At 35.9% G+C, this 14,761-nt stretch overlaps 1 protein-coding gene across 7 annotated transcripts in view; it reads left to right on the top strand.

Moving 5' to 3' along the window:
• Cacna2d1 (calcium voltage-gated channel auxiliary subunit alpha2delta 1) overlaps nucleotides 1-14,761 on the top strand; it is a 413,204-nt gene that overhangs the window by 79,753 nt on the left and 318,690 nt on the right. For all 7 annotated transcript variants that reach the window (XM_051174924.1, XM_051174923.1, XM_051174922.1 and 4 more), the window contains exon 3: nucleotides 5,933-6,049. In XM_051174924.1, coding sequence (XP_051030881.1) covers nucleotides 5,933-6,049 — 117 coding nt within the window. The remainder of the gene's footprint in view (nucleotides 1-5,932; nucleotides 6,050-14,761) is intronic.

Raw genomic sequence — 14,761 nt, forward strand, 5'->3', positions numbered from 1 at the left:
CATTGTAGGAATAGTGCTTCTTCCTGAGTTAATGATATTTTACTGGTTTCATAGGTTTTGAATGTAAAGGCAAGAAACCTTATAATTAGCTAAATTATTAATGTACATATTTGATATGTTATTTGTGAATATATATTTGGAATTTCATGAAAATTGCTTTATGAGATCATAAAATATTATTCAAGGGAAAGGAATAAATATTGTCGGATGAGTTCTATACTTTAAATTTTTCTACATGAGTAATTATGTTGTATTAAAGATCAAGCATAGGGGCTAGGGAAGTGCCTTGTAGGTACAGTGCTTGCTTCACAAACTAGTAACTGTAGTCTGGGTCTCTAGCACTCAGGAAATGCTAGGTGGGCATGACAGCCTGCCTAAAATTCAATCTCAGGAGCAAAGATGGGATTCCTGCAGCAAACTGAGGAGTGGACCAGGCAAATTCTTCCACATGTCGTCATGTCATTTCACAGCCTTCATTTAATGTAGGGTTTCTCAACCTGTTGGTCACACCCTTTGAAGGGTCAAATATCAGAGATCATGCATATTGGATATTTGTGTTACTATTCATAACATTAGCAAAATTACATTTAGAAGTAGCAATGAATATAATTTTATGGTTGGGGTCACTACAACATGAGGAACTGTATGAAAGGGTCACAGCATTTGAAAGGTTGAGAACCATTGATGCAATGGAAAGATGTTGGGAAAGAGATACTCAGTCTTTTACTTGTAAAACATTTGCTTCACATTGCAATGGACAAAAGTTAGTTATATTGTTCCATGCAATTAGTAAAGTCAGGAAGGGGATCTTTATCCAGAATGCTTAATCAAAATTCTACCAATGAGAGAGGTCAGGCCAAATAGCATGTAATAAATAGCTCTTTCTAAGGAAGTATTTAAGACATGATAACACAAAGCTGAAGCTGTGATCCCAAAATTTACATATTATTGTCTGTGAAAGAAGACAAAAATCGTAAGATTTATGGACAGCATAGAATTTCTTTTCTTTTTTACTGTGCTGGAGTTTGAGGACAAGGTTTTTTGTGTGCTAGGCTAGGACTGGACTCCACTGCAGGAAACATGACCTTTTAAATATCTAAATTACAGACTGTTGCAAATATCCTGTCATTTCACTATATGTGCACACACACACATTCTACAAGCATGAGAAAGTGACAGAGATGATCAAGGGAGGATGTGATATGTGTGATATGTGATGTTTAATCTCTAACATACAATATTTTCAATTTGAAGTCTTCTTCTTCTTCTTTTTTTTTTTTTTTTTTTTTTTTTGGTTTTTCAAGACAGGATTTCTCTGTGTAACAGCCTTAGCTGTTGTGGAACTAGCTACTAGCTCAGTAGACCAGACTGGCCTTGAATTCATAAGAGATCCACTTACCTCTGCCTCCAGAGTACAGAGATTAACAATTTACACCACCACTGCCCAGCTCATGGTAATCTTGAAAACCACATCTATGAATGCATGAACCATTCACAAGCAACCATCTCTTTCTTTAATCTACTGAAAAGTATTTTATCTTGATGATATTCTGAAAACTTGGCTCATATCCAAATGAGGAGACATTCTAAATGAATGGACTCTAAAGTCATGAAAATTTGCTTTATGGAAATGTTTTCTAAAACTAAACCAGTGAGTAAAAGCTATTGTTTATCTTTTCTGTGCAATTCATTTCTGAATCTGCAAATGTTGTATCAACAGGGAATTGATCGTGGCAGTATGTCAGAATACCTCAGTCATTATATTTGATTGCTTCTGCCACCTCCACCCCAGGGAAAGCAAGCTATATAAGGAGATACAGTCACCTGGGAGATCTGTTGTGTCTTCTGTGAACATTTGCTTTTATGTTTCCTCCTTTCTCTTTGGGGCTTTCTCAGAATGTGGACTTTACTAGGATAAGAGTTTCAGGTTGTAATTTATATTGACTCAGTATTTAGGGGAACTTTCTAAGGCCTTGGTTTCAGCTATCTTCACTTTTAGGTAGATAGCTTGATCCTGAGAAGGAAATCTAGTCCAGTGACAGGGCAGGTCTTCAGGTTGAATATGATTGGCGCTCAACTTTTAGCTAACAGTTCTTGATGCATTGAGGTCCGAACTCACTGCATTAAAATTTTATGCAAAGGCTTGGAAATAGCTCACTTAGTACAGCGCTTGCTGAACATACATGAAAACCCGAGTTCAGGTCCCCTGTACTCAAATAAAGTGGGGTACAGCATCGAAGGACTATAAGCTCAGCCTGGTTGTTTCTTCAAATCCTATTTCATTATTCTCTGAACATATATTAAAGCTGTCTCCTGGTTGATATACTTATACTTAACTCTTAGGGTCTCTGTCACTTTTCTCAAGGGACTTTTCTTTGTCCTTCCATGCGGTGAGATCCAATGGTACTTTGTGGTTTAGAGTTGCTATGCCTAATCATGCCGAGTTACCTTTTAAATTCTGCTGCTCTAGGACATAGGCTTGCTCTTTTATAATGAAATGAAGCTCAAATTCCACCCCCACTCTGAACAATTAATGTTATATGTAAAATATCTAAATACAAAATACATTACTTATAAAACTAGCTGTTTATAATAATCTTCTTGGGATATCTGTAGCATTTCATGGCATACTGCTAAGTATTATAATTTCCAATATGTTTTTTGGGAATTTGATAAAAAATATTAAGTGGGTACTTTTTTATATAGTATATTTGTGATATTTTAACAAGTATTACTTTCAAGATTATGTTGGAAAGAGTTTAAAAAGTTTTTTAGTGACAAGGAATTACAAACTATAACCTGTATTATTATCACAACAAAACTTGGTTTTTAAATATAACAATGAAATCTATTCAGTACAGTTAAGATTCAGAGTAAGAAAGAATACACAAGTGATGAGTTTTCTCCTCATCAAGGTGGTGTCAGGTGTGGCCATCAGAGGATTTGCACTATGAAAACTGGAGCATCTTAGTGTGTCCTGATGCAGAGCATCCTGTTTTGGGTTCTCTTTATGCTCTGCATTCTTTCTAGTAGAGAAACAGGCCAGTATTACAGCATGTGAGGCATTGACATGACTATCTGACATGTACCAAACCATGTACTATTTATAATACACTGTTTCTCTTCTAAAAAGAAAACTGGGTAAATTACAATGAAGACAATCATTCAAACTTCCAACAAAGGGGAAAAATTAAGAAGCAAAGATCCTTAGACCATGTTTTTAAATAGTGACAATTAACATGTTAAGATTATAGAGATATAGATTACTTTAGTGATAGGAAACTGAATATACTTATGAGTAAATATCATGCCATCCTAAAACTCTATATAAAAATCTTCTAATCTGAAAACTTTCCTAAGATTCCCCAATATTTCTGATAATGGTATTCCTGCTGAAAACTTTCCTCAGAGTTCCCAGTGTCTCTGATAATGAATAGCATTCCTGCTTTTTAAAAACATAAAGCTGGAGATAGTTCTTTCAATGAGTGAGTTTATAATATTGATTCTCTTTTATTGACTAAGAGTATTCCAATTTTTGTTTTCTATATAAAATAGTATACTTGGGTGTTTACACTGACACTATGGCCTGAAGTTTCCTTAACTTGATATTTTAAGGTGTTAGGAAGTAGATTTTAGTTTCACTTCTTGTGTTAGCCAGATTTCTGTTACTATATGAAATACTCAATGTAATTAACTGAAAAGGTTTATTTTGACTCAGTAGGGGTTCTGGTCTCATAGTTGTGGGCCTGTGACAGTTGAGCACATCATTGTTGTAGAGTGTCAATAGAGCCAAAGTGCCAACCCCAGGGCCATGAAACAAAAGAGAAAAGAGGGGAGCATGCTGGGGTTTCCTCCAAGACCATTTTCCCAAAGATTGAAAGAGCTTCTGATAGGTCCCACCCCCACAAAAGTTCCAGTATCTCCAAATAGTATCACTTTAACACATAAGCAATTAGGGGACAACAACATTCACACTGTAGTATTTTCCAAGTATTTTAAAATAACACCATTTACAATCCATTCATTCTTCAAGACACCTAATATCATGTCTGGCACATACTGCAACTTAATAAGTGTCTACCTGTATCCATCTACAATAATTGTGGGGCATATTTTAGATTCACCATACTACAAGGAAGATATACTTTATAGAGAAATGCACAAGATATTAATAATAAAAGCATCAGTACGTTTCACACCATTTAGCACTATTGTTCTTACTGCAAAACTAACTGTCCTGGATTAATTAAAATGATGTTGAAGTTTATCTGTTGTAACTGGAATCAATTCAAGTATTGATTTTCTAGAATCTCATTTTAGTCCAGAATAAAAGAGGTTCATGTTGGATGGAGATCTTCAAGGATAGCTCGGGTGTTTAGGACAGGACATGGTAATCCCTCCTATGAAAGCAAAAGCCATCTAGTGATATTCAGAAGACCTGGGTGAAACCAATTAGGAGGACTTTTAATCCACAAAACTAATGTTTGTGGGACATTTTGAATGAAAATCTGCAATGTCAGTGTTCAAGAGACTTCAGAGTTCACATAAACTGATTATTTTAAGAGCACATATGGTGACTTAAATCTTTAAAAACAATAGCTAGTAATGTCCTAAAATTTATAGGTATAGGCACATAGAGATGTGTTTCAATGGCCAAGTGCATTTCTAACTCCGGTATTCTCCCCCCCCCCCCAGATCAAGCGTTTGCACTTTCTGCACCCCAGAGTGTGGACATAAGTGTGTGTGTGTGTGTGTGTGTGTGTGTGTGTCCTCATTGAAAACTAACATCCTCTTTGGTAGATAAATGTCAGAGTGTGTATGCAGTTGAATCAAGCATTCCTCATTTAACATCCATGCTCAGCTGGAGCCAGGCTTTAGAACCTGTAAAGCCTAATTGATGCCAGAACAAAAGCAAGTGGCACTGGTTCTTCTGGTATATGCCTGGATTCACTTTCACAAGGCAATAAAAAGCTGCCAGGCCCTGGCTTTAAAGATGGTTTAGTCATGCATGTGATCCCCATCTGCTCAGTGCATGGGGATTTCCTCCTCAGGTCAGCCCTGCAGCTAAACCCAGCCATCACCCCACTCTGGTCTCTCCTCCCCTGCTGAGAGTACACAGGTTTTGTGAACCAGGTGCTGCCAATGTCATTAGTGTAAAATCCTTCTGCAGACACTAGGATGAGCCTGGAATGAGGTTGGGTCTTCATTTTATGTTCTACCTTAACTTTGGCTTAGTTCATTCACAGATTTAAATAAAAAATACTCAAACAGAAAAATGCCCATATTTAATATGAGAATAAACAAAATAAAACAGAATAAAACACTGTTACAAAGCTATCCACAACCTTAACACTGACCGCAAAGCTTTCAAGTTCTCACCTTCTGCAGATGTGAACTGTCTGGGAGGGACCTCATTCTGTGAACCACAGCAGGGGATTCATGTTCCTTCTCTCATTTCTTCTCCCCTCTCTCCATAAACTGAAGAAGGAAACCTGTCTGCCCTAGCCTTAGAAGGGGAGAATGGCTTGAAGACCTCTGTAGTTCATCTGGTCTGACCTAACTAAGGCTTCTACCTTGTTTCCAGATGTTTGCCATGTTTAACCTCTGGTGTTTGTGTTTCTCTTTATTTCCTAAGGTGGCTACCTTAAAATGAGGGTGACAGTTAATATCAAGTTTTGAAGTTGGGCTGACAGAGAAGCTTTAACCTCCCACAGTGTACATGTGAACTGCTGAGACACATGTTTTATCATTAGTGGTCTGACCTATTATTTCTGCAAACTAGTAGTCTTATTTCTGTATGATTTTCTGGTGTATATATGAACTTGAAATGAATCATGATGAAGAAAAATGAGTAGATCTTACTAGTCATGCATTTTTGGAAATTTACAAGCAAAATAAATAACCATTGCTCTTATATTTTCATTTGACACAGATTTATGAAAAATATCAAGAATTGTATACCGTGGAGCCAAATAATGCACGCCAGCTGGTGGAAATTGCAGCCAGAGACATTGAGAAACTCCTGAGCAACCGTTCTAAGGCTCTGGTGGTGAGTTTAGCTTGTATTTTCTCTCTTCATCATTTCCCCTTGGCTATGTGTTATCTATGTCTCTTGCTGTGTTTGAGGTTTTCATTTGGTGTACTTTTTTTCTCTTATTGTGTTCAACTGATGAATTCTTAGTATCAATGCGAGTCTCAAATAAACAGATACTTTTCCTCTACCTGGTGCTTTCTTTGTATTATATTACCATTTTCTTTCATCAGAGATGTAATGGATACATGCAAATTTATACCTATATGAGTCATTATACATTATAATCAATTGACTATATTTCAATCTGTAATAAAACATAACCTTATTATTATTGCTAGGACAGAAACTATTGTGCTCTCCTGTTTCATAATTCCACATTCCTACCAAAGTGACCTTAAGCCAGATTATCAATTGACCACTTCTGACCTTTAAAGGAAGTTTTTCCTTTTATATCTCTGCTTCCATTTTATTGTTATATCATTCTTTATGTCACTTTCAGAGGCTTGCTTTTCCTCACCCACACTGTATTTGTATAGTTCAGTGACTTTTATTTAGCTTTAATTTATATATAAGTCCAGTTCAGCATCATTCTGATATAACTTAGTGGAGGACTAAGACTGTGGATTCTATCAAAACCTAAACCAGTATCTATGAGTGTCTATGGGAGATTGGTTCAAAGACCTGTCCCCCCCATAAGCAGAGATTCACAGTCCTTTGTGTAAAGTGATAGAATATTTCCATATAACATACATGCATCTTTCTGAATTCTCTAAATTATCTCTCATTAATGACAAAACCTAAGCAATGCAAATGATACATTGGTATCTATTGTTTAAGAAAAAAAATGACAGGAAATATTCTATACATGTTCTATATTAATCCAATTCTAAAAATTGCTATTTATGATAGCTTGAATTGGCTGGTGAGTTCATTGACCTAATTATACTGTAGTTTTCCTGTGATCAAGATTTAGTCATAAACTGACATATGAGATTAATGACAATTATTACTAATAAAGTTATAGTTAAGTAATAAAAGTATCCTCCAAATATTTTGTTTAACTGTGTTCACACATCTTGTGGTGATTTAAGATGACTCATGACTAAGTGGTGAAATGAGGTGGTTACACTAGGCAGTATGCTGTGGCAAAGGCTGTAAGAACAGTGAGACTATTGTGGTCTTGTGATAACTGAGGTGGCTGTTATACTAAATGCCTGCATAAAAGATTGCTTATACATTATGGATATCCTGCTGGAATCATGTTCTGGGCTATATTGAGTGGGGTTTTATTATTGTATTCAGGATGGCATGAAATTTAAAGTGTATGGATTAATTATTTCCAGAATTTTACTGTTTATAGTATCAGGCATGTATGAACATAGGTTTTGGGCACCATGGAAAATAAAACCACAGATAATAAAGGATGGTTATATTCGCAATCAGATAGTAATTGAGGAGCATCACAGATTCAGTCTAGTACAGTAGATTGCCAGACAAAGGTGAATTCCCAAAAGTACCTCATATAACTATAATCCCTAACATTTTGTCTGCTTAGTTCTCTACTTGGAATAGCTAAGGTTTTATTAGTTCATATTCTGAACAGATGCAACAATGTCAGAGTTCTTAATTTCCTGCAAGTAAATGGCTATAAAATGGGATGTACCTCTGCTAATTTCTGACGAGGCAGAACTTTCAGTTTGAAGAAGTATACATTTAATCACTACCCTTTAGTCTCCAGTGAAATATCTGTTCATATCATTTGAATATTGGTGTTCGTTTGGTTGATATTAAGATGGTCAATTCTTGGTGTTATGTAGAGTAGTTAATTCTTTTTTTGTGACTTTTTAATTGTCTTCGTTGTGTACTTTGCTAAATCCTTCATTTTAATGTTTTAAGAAGTCCTCCATTACTATTAAATCATACACACCATTTTACAATTAATTAATCCTAATGGTTGCTAAGTTTTGTTATCCATATCCAAGTATTTAATACATTTGCAGCAGAATTGGTATATAATTTCAGGTTTCAATTTAACCTTTTCAAAGTTGATTTTCCAATGATCATTTATTGTGCAGTTTCCCTTCCTCTGTTTACCTCTGGTCCCTGTGCTAAACATCTGGGCTCTTAAGTCTTTTACCAAGTGCGTTGTACTTTCACACTACTAGAGCTTATTTTTTTTTTATTTTTACTCTAAATAATATAGGTTTAGTGTGTGATTAGTATGGGAAATCTAAGCTGGAATTTTGTTTTTGATATTATTATTTATTCGGAAAACTTAGGGAAATGCCTTTTACCTCCAAACAGTTATCTTAACCTTCAGATTTCTAAATGCATTCTTAAACACTAATAAATCTTTTAGTTATGACTCTTAAGGCATCTACAATGTTATCTTGTTGTAAGGTGGTAGGAGGAATATCTATTTTTATATCTGGTTTTTCAAATTTCTAGTTCAATATTATAATTTAAAATATTTAGCAACTTTATCCATGGTAAGATGAACTGATTAAAAATATTATTACCTCCAATTTTTATGAGATTAATGCCACTTTAAAACACTTAGAGTTATAAATGTTTGCAACCTAAACTTTAATAACATTAAGACCTTTCTACTGAAGTGCTTAAGATCCTGATAACATCTGAAAGACACTGTTGGATGAAGGCTGTGCATCGTGTCTTCATCAGATTGACATGGGGATTTGAGAACTTTTCTTACTTGTCATTTTTGGTTGAAGTTAAAGACAGCTGATGTGTTCTTTGAATTCTGTGTGTATGGGGTCAGTGATGATATTACCTGCATGATAGTAGAGTACAGGAGTCATGATGGATATTTAGCAGGAAATTCGTTATGTCTCAGAGACAGGTTCATGTTTGTTTTCATACTGTTATTCATTTAACTTGCATAAAAATAGAAAAGATGATTTCATAGGAGCTATGATATGCTGTTAATGAATGGAAGGTGGCATTTTTCATTCACTTCTATTTTTGGTATAGGCTATAGGAAGGGAGATTAAAGCAGCTTTCATTTACCTGAGTGTTGTACTTTCACAGTTTTATATAAAACATAGTTGAAAAATCATGAACATTCAAATAAGAGGTAGATGATAGAACTTCATATCATTTATACTTTCTTGATTACTGATTACTAAATAGAATGAGCTAATGATTCCTCACAGTGATACTGTGGTGGAGATACTATTATTAGATTCACTTTTCAATGTGGAAACTGGGTCCTTTTGGACTCTTGACACTTGCCCAAGGAAATATCTCTAATACGTAATGTGTGCAGTGCTTCCAGAATTTAACGTGCACATGTCACATATGGCTTTGGTTAAAATGCAGATTTTATTGAGTAGACTGAGCTGGGATACGTTTCTAATAAGCTTCCAGGTGGTGTCAGCATGTCCTTTATGAAGCCAATTGGGCTGTCAGGACATGAGGAGGCAAATTCATTTGTTTCTGACCTCAGGCACTGCTTTACATACTGAACAAGTCTGTCCTTTATCTGAAGAAATGTAAAACAAAAATCAGGAAAGAAAAACCAAATATACTTGTTGAATTTTTTGTTCTATTTTTTTTATTTGGAAGTGTGGCTGTGAGTGCTCTAAAAATATGTCACAGTTGTAATCATTCATTTGTATTGTTTATAGATATCCTGCCTCTACAAATATCCTAATTTAATCTTTTATGCCCACACTGATACATTCAGTCATTTTATGTTTATGGTTTATTTGTTCCATAGCCATTTTTTTTTTAAAATTTTCCTCAGAATATTCTTGGAAAGTGGAGCTATATGATTGTTTTTGTAATTGGATTATTTGCAACACAACCTTGGATCTAATGACGTTTAGGAGTAAAAGTGAAATAATTGTTAAATATTACTGTTAGCATGCATTTCAACATGAACGAGACAGAAATGTCTGCAGGTGTTAATGAACAATCATGGCAGAAAGCTTTTCAACAAAACAATCCAATGGTGTCCCCTGAGAGATGGATGTAAATGAAATTGGTGGTCTCTTTATTCAAGAGCTGGCTGGGCCAAGGGATCTGCTTGGGAAATGTAGGTCTCTGGGCATTTTGTTAAGTGGATCAAAGTTATAATAAACAAATTATTTCATTTGATGTTTTTTCCAATTATGGCGTATACTTTCCCCTCGTTGTCCCAGTAACTTTAATTAAAATGGCCCCAACTTATCATGATGCTTTATATATTGTAATTTGCTCTACTTCTTAAGTTAACCTTGATAGTCAAGTTAAGAGTTGAAAATTAAAAGGAAAAAAAATGTCACTAAGACTTTTGTTTGTTAGTTTCTGGAAGGACTATTCATCTAATGGAATAGTAAAACTATATTTCTTAAGCTGTTAAGCTAATAGTTTTTCATTTCTCATATGTTATTGTGTAACTTGTCTGGTGGAGATGTAAACAAACTACATTTCATTACATTCTGGGCATCAGCAATACTATTGCAGGCCTTTCTTTGGATCACCAGTTTCCAAATAATGATGCGGATACTTCTTATTAGTTATGAAAGTTTGGCCATAGCTTAAGCTTGCTCAAACTAGCATTTTAAACTTAAAATAACCTGTTTATATTATCTAAGCTATGACACATGGCCCATTAACTCTCCTCAGTACAGTAAGTCCAACTTCCTCTCCATATAACTGGTGAATCTCCCCCCTACTCCTATCTGTCTCAGATTATTCACCCAAGTTCTTCTCTCTCCCCAGAAGTACTGCCTATTCTCTCCAGTCCTTCATTCAACCAATCAGAAGGTGCCTTAGGCAGGTGAGGTGAGATAAAAATATCACACAGTGTGATCAAATATTGCCCAAACAAGAGTCAGAAGAGACGATTCCATCCAAACCTAGTTTAGTGAACCAACAGTTTATTTGTGTTACTTAAAGAGCGTGGGTGATTCAGCATACTGCATCACTGAACAGCACATCCCAGAATGGGTGATGAGTCAGGAAATCTGTATCAATAGATTTTCCTCCACAGCTTGCCTGTTCTTCATTGAAGTTCTAACAAAGAGCCTTCTCTGCCCCAGCAATTGTCCATTGTTTATATAATCTCATGAAGGACCTCACCAATCTTTTACATTATGAATTGCTATAACTTTAACTTGATCTCTGAACCTCCCCCCACTGCTCTTCATGATGGGTTGTTTCTATCTGGAAGAATTAGTGACACAAGACTCCAGCCCTTCATCTAGCTCTTCTCTTCTCCATTTTTGTTGTCTGAAGTGTTCCTTAATCATTGAATGTACAATGTGCATGATTATTTTCTTACATACGTGACTGGATGCTTGCCTGCAATGTTGCAGTAGCAGTTACCTGTTCTTAGCAGTTTGACTAGTAATGCTTCTCTACAGTACCTGCTACAAAAAAGAAATTTTCTTCAAGGTTCAATGCTGACAGCAGTATTAATCCTTAGGTGTAAATAGAAATGTTTAGAAGGCACTGATAGGCATTTCAGTTTCTCAACAAAATAAAGAAGGTAGCCTCCACACTATGCCAAATTTGGGATTCTATGTGTAGCTATGTGAATATTACAAATAACTTTAGCATGTTCAAAAGCAGCAGGATCATATCTTAGTACTTGAATCAGTTTTGTGAAATGTTGCGGATGAGTGATATTGCCATATATAACTCTGTGTGTGTGTGTGTTATGTGTGTGTATGATATGTGTGTATGTGTGTGTATATGTGTGTGTTATGTGTGTGTGTGTGTGTATAACATATTTTAGTGGGTTATTGCCTACCCCTATGATAAGCTTACTCTTTCTCACTGTACTACTGGGTCATTTTTTCCTCCTTTCACTCTTTTCATAAACATTATTCAGGCTTTAATGGATTTCATATGCTCAAATCCAATAAAGGTGACTTTCCTTTAAGAGCTGTCTCACATAAATTGTCATACTTTATTTTGAGTGACTTGGACAGGCCCACTCGTCTGACTTTCTTTCATTCCATTCTGGTTTAATAAATTCACATTCTAGTCTGTCATTCAGGTCAACCAGAGCCTCCCATCCTTGGAAGGGACCTCATTTTGTCATAGGCTTTATCAAAGGCACTAAAGTCTTATACCTCTGCCAAGGTCTTCTATGGTTTAAATTCTTTATTAGATCTAATGTGAACCCACTTTCAAGCATCCCAGTCTACTTGACATCAGGCACCACTTTTCTCATACCAACTTTTCTCAATACATGTTACTCTCTGTTAACTGGGTTGCAGCCAGTGAGATTCATGGGGACTGCAGCTGGCAGGAAAACATAGCATTTTCAGTGGCTTATATGATTGTGTGTATTAGGGGCTGGTTTTCCTTGGGAGCTCTCAGTTTACAAAGCTCTCAAGGGAGGTCAAATAATAATTTGGCTGAATACTTCTGCTACCATTGCATCCAGATTGATGACATCCATTCCATTTCCCAGCCGTGTGAACAAAGATTTGAAGATTCTGCCTTCTTATTTAATGTTTTCCAGAGCTGGTGAGGTGACTCAGTGGGTAAAAAAACTTGTTGTGCAAGTCTGTCCAAATGTGTCTGTTCCCCAGAAAGCACATAAAGGACAAAGGATAGAATAAACTTCATAAGGTCGTTCTCTGACTTTCACATGCCTGCCCTGTCACATGTGTTTTTCCCCTCAATAACAGTAATACTCTCACTAATAATTATAGACGTAAAAAGTCTCTAAGCAACTAAGATATAAAGTATTCTTTAAATATATTTTTCTTTCTTTTTCTTTTTTTCTTTTTTTTTTTTTTTTTTTTTTTTTTTTTTTTTTTTTTGTTTTTTGAGACAGGGTTTCTCTGTGATTTTGGAGGCTGTTCTGGAACTATCTCTGAGCTCTTGTAGATCAGGCTGGTCTCGAACTCACAGAGATCTGCCTGCCTCTGCCTCCCGAGTGCTGGGATTAAAGGCATGTGCCACCAAAGCCCGGCCAAGTATATTTTTCTCCACTGAGACATTATTAAAGCCCATGTCTGCTTGATGAATTATGCATTAGTGGTCATGCTTGAAGGGTATTTTCTGTCACTTCTAGAACATCCTTCTGCTCATTGCCTGAATCTCAGAAGATTCAAGTTATTGGATACTAGTAAGGACTTGTTAGGACAAATTTAATTTATACTCTTTTTTACTAAGTGCTCTGTCAGCTCTAAGAAAATGGCAAGAAAATACCTCCTTCTCATTCTCTACTTTTTTCTACTATTCCTACTAAATAGGAGGATTCAAAGTACTGTATCCATATGCCTGTTTCCAATTGTAATTATTTCTTTACATGGGGAGGTAATTTCTGACCAGACAGTTTAATGTAAATTGCCTGTATAGGTGGCATAGGCCTTGTAACTATTATACTCTGCTCACAAAGCATCCCATGCTTCTTTTAGAGACAGAATTATATTCACTACTCTACATGACATTTGGGGTATCTCTGTATTTACTTGATAGATCTCTATCCACAAGGAGGCTTGATACCCCATATTGCATAGAGAAAAATGGGCACCCTGGGATTCTCCCCACAGATGATCCAGCTTCATGTATTTCTACATGCCTCATTACCTGTAGCAAGGTCAACCAACTGACTAAGGGGGCACACTTGTGCCCCCTTACTTGTGCAAAGTAGTAGCCATGTGTGCATTGTCATTGTTAATGCTGCAAACATAGGCAGATTACACTCACTTCCATGTTGTGTTTCAGGAGCCATGCAACTCTTCTTTTCCAACTCATCTCTGCTTCTTTGGATCTCTATTTGGGTACTGGTTGAAGTAAGATATTTCCTCTGAGGAACATGAATATGTGTCTATTCACCCAACAAATGGCAATTCAAAAATAAAATTCTGCCTAAATCTGGCTTGCTGAATTTATTGTGCTTACTTACAAGAACGTTAATGAAGAGTTACTTATGGGAATATGGATGGTTCAGGTAGCTGTATCCTAGGAAGCCAAATAGAGCATTAGTGGTGACACATGAAATATGCATCATTTGAGTACCCTGAACAATTTGCAGGCAGTTTCGTTGAAGAGTCAACCTTTTCCCAGAATTAATTACTATTTATAACTCATAGAGTCTTTGGAGTCTTAAACGTTCTTGTAAATTCAGGTGAATTTCTTGTCAGATTTATTCCTGTGTTAGAGAATGCCCCAGTCCAGAGGAAGTAGCTACACAGAGCCAGTAGGATTTGTGGAAATGTAGATGTCCAGGAGGCTTCAGAAATATAAAAAGAAAAATTGAATCAAGGTAAATTAGAAAAGCGTACAAGAAATAACTGTGAAATTCTTTAGTGGTCTAGAGAATGATTGAAAGTTCATTGAATTTAGATAAAAGGAATTGGAGGTTTACTCTTCTGAGAACATATTAAGGAAACTATATGTGAACAGATAAGAAAGTAGTGTTGAATAATGGTTTGGGAACAAACCACTGGCAAGGAACTTTGCCTAGAGCTTTGTGAAGACAGAAAAGGGTGGTGGCAGTGGTGGGGTCTGGATGAAGATTGTTCTAGATTTTAGGAGAATGGAGGACAGATAAGCATGCTTATGGTCAGCAGAGAAACTATTTGTTAAATTAGGAGATAACAGGAGACCACAGAGTGAACTTTTGAAGGATGGTTTCCAGTAAAGCAAGTTAGAACAAGGGAATGGAATCTATCATTAAAAAGATGCTGACATCTGTCAGTTAGGGGATATTACTATTAAATACAAATAAAACAAATAAGATAGAGGAAAAAAAATTAA

This window comes from Phodopus roborovskii, unplaced genomic scaffold (assembly GCF_943737965.1).
Source record: "Phodopus roborovskii unplaced genomic scaffold, PHOROB, whole genome shotgun sequence".
NCBI lineage: Eukaryota > Metazoa > Chordata > Mammalia > Rodentia > Cricetidae > Phodopus > Phodopus roborovskii.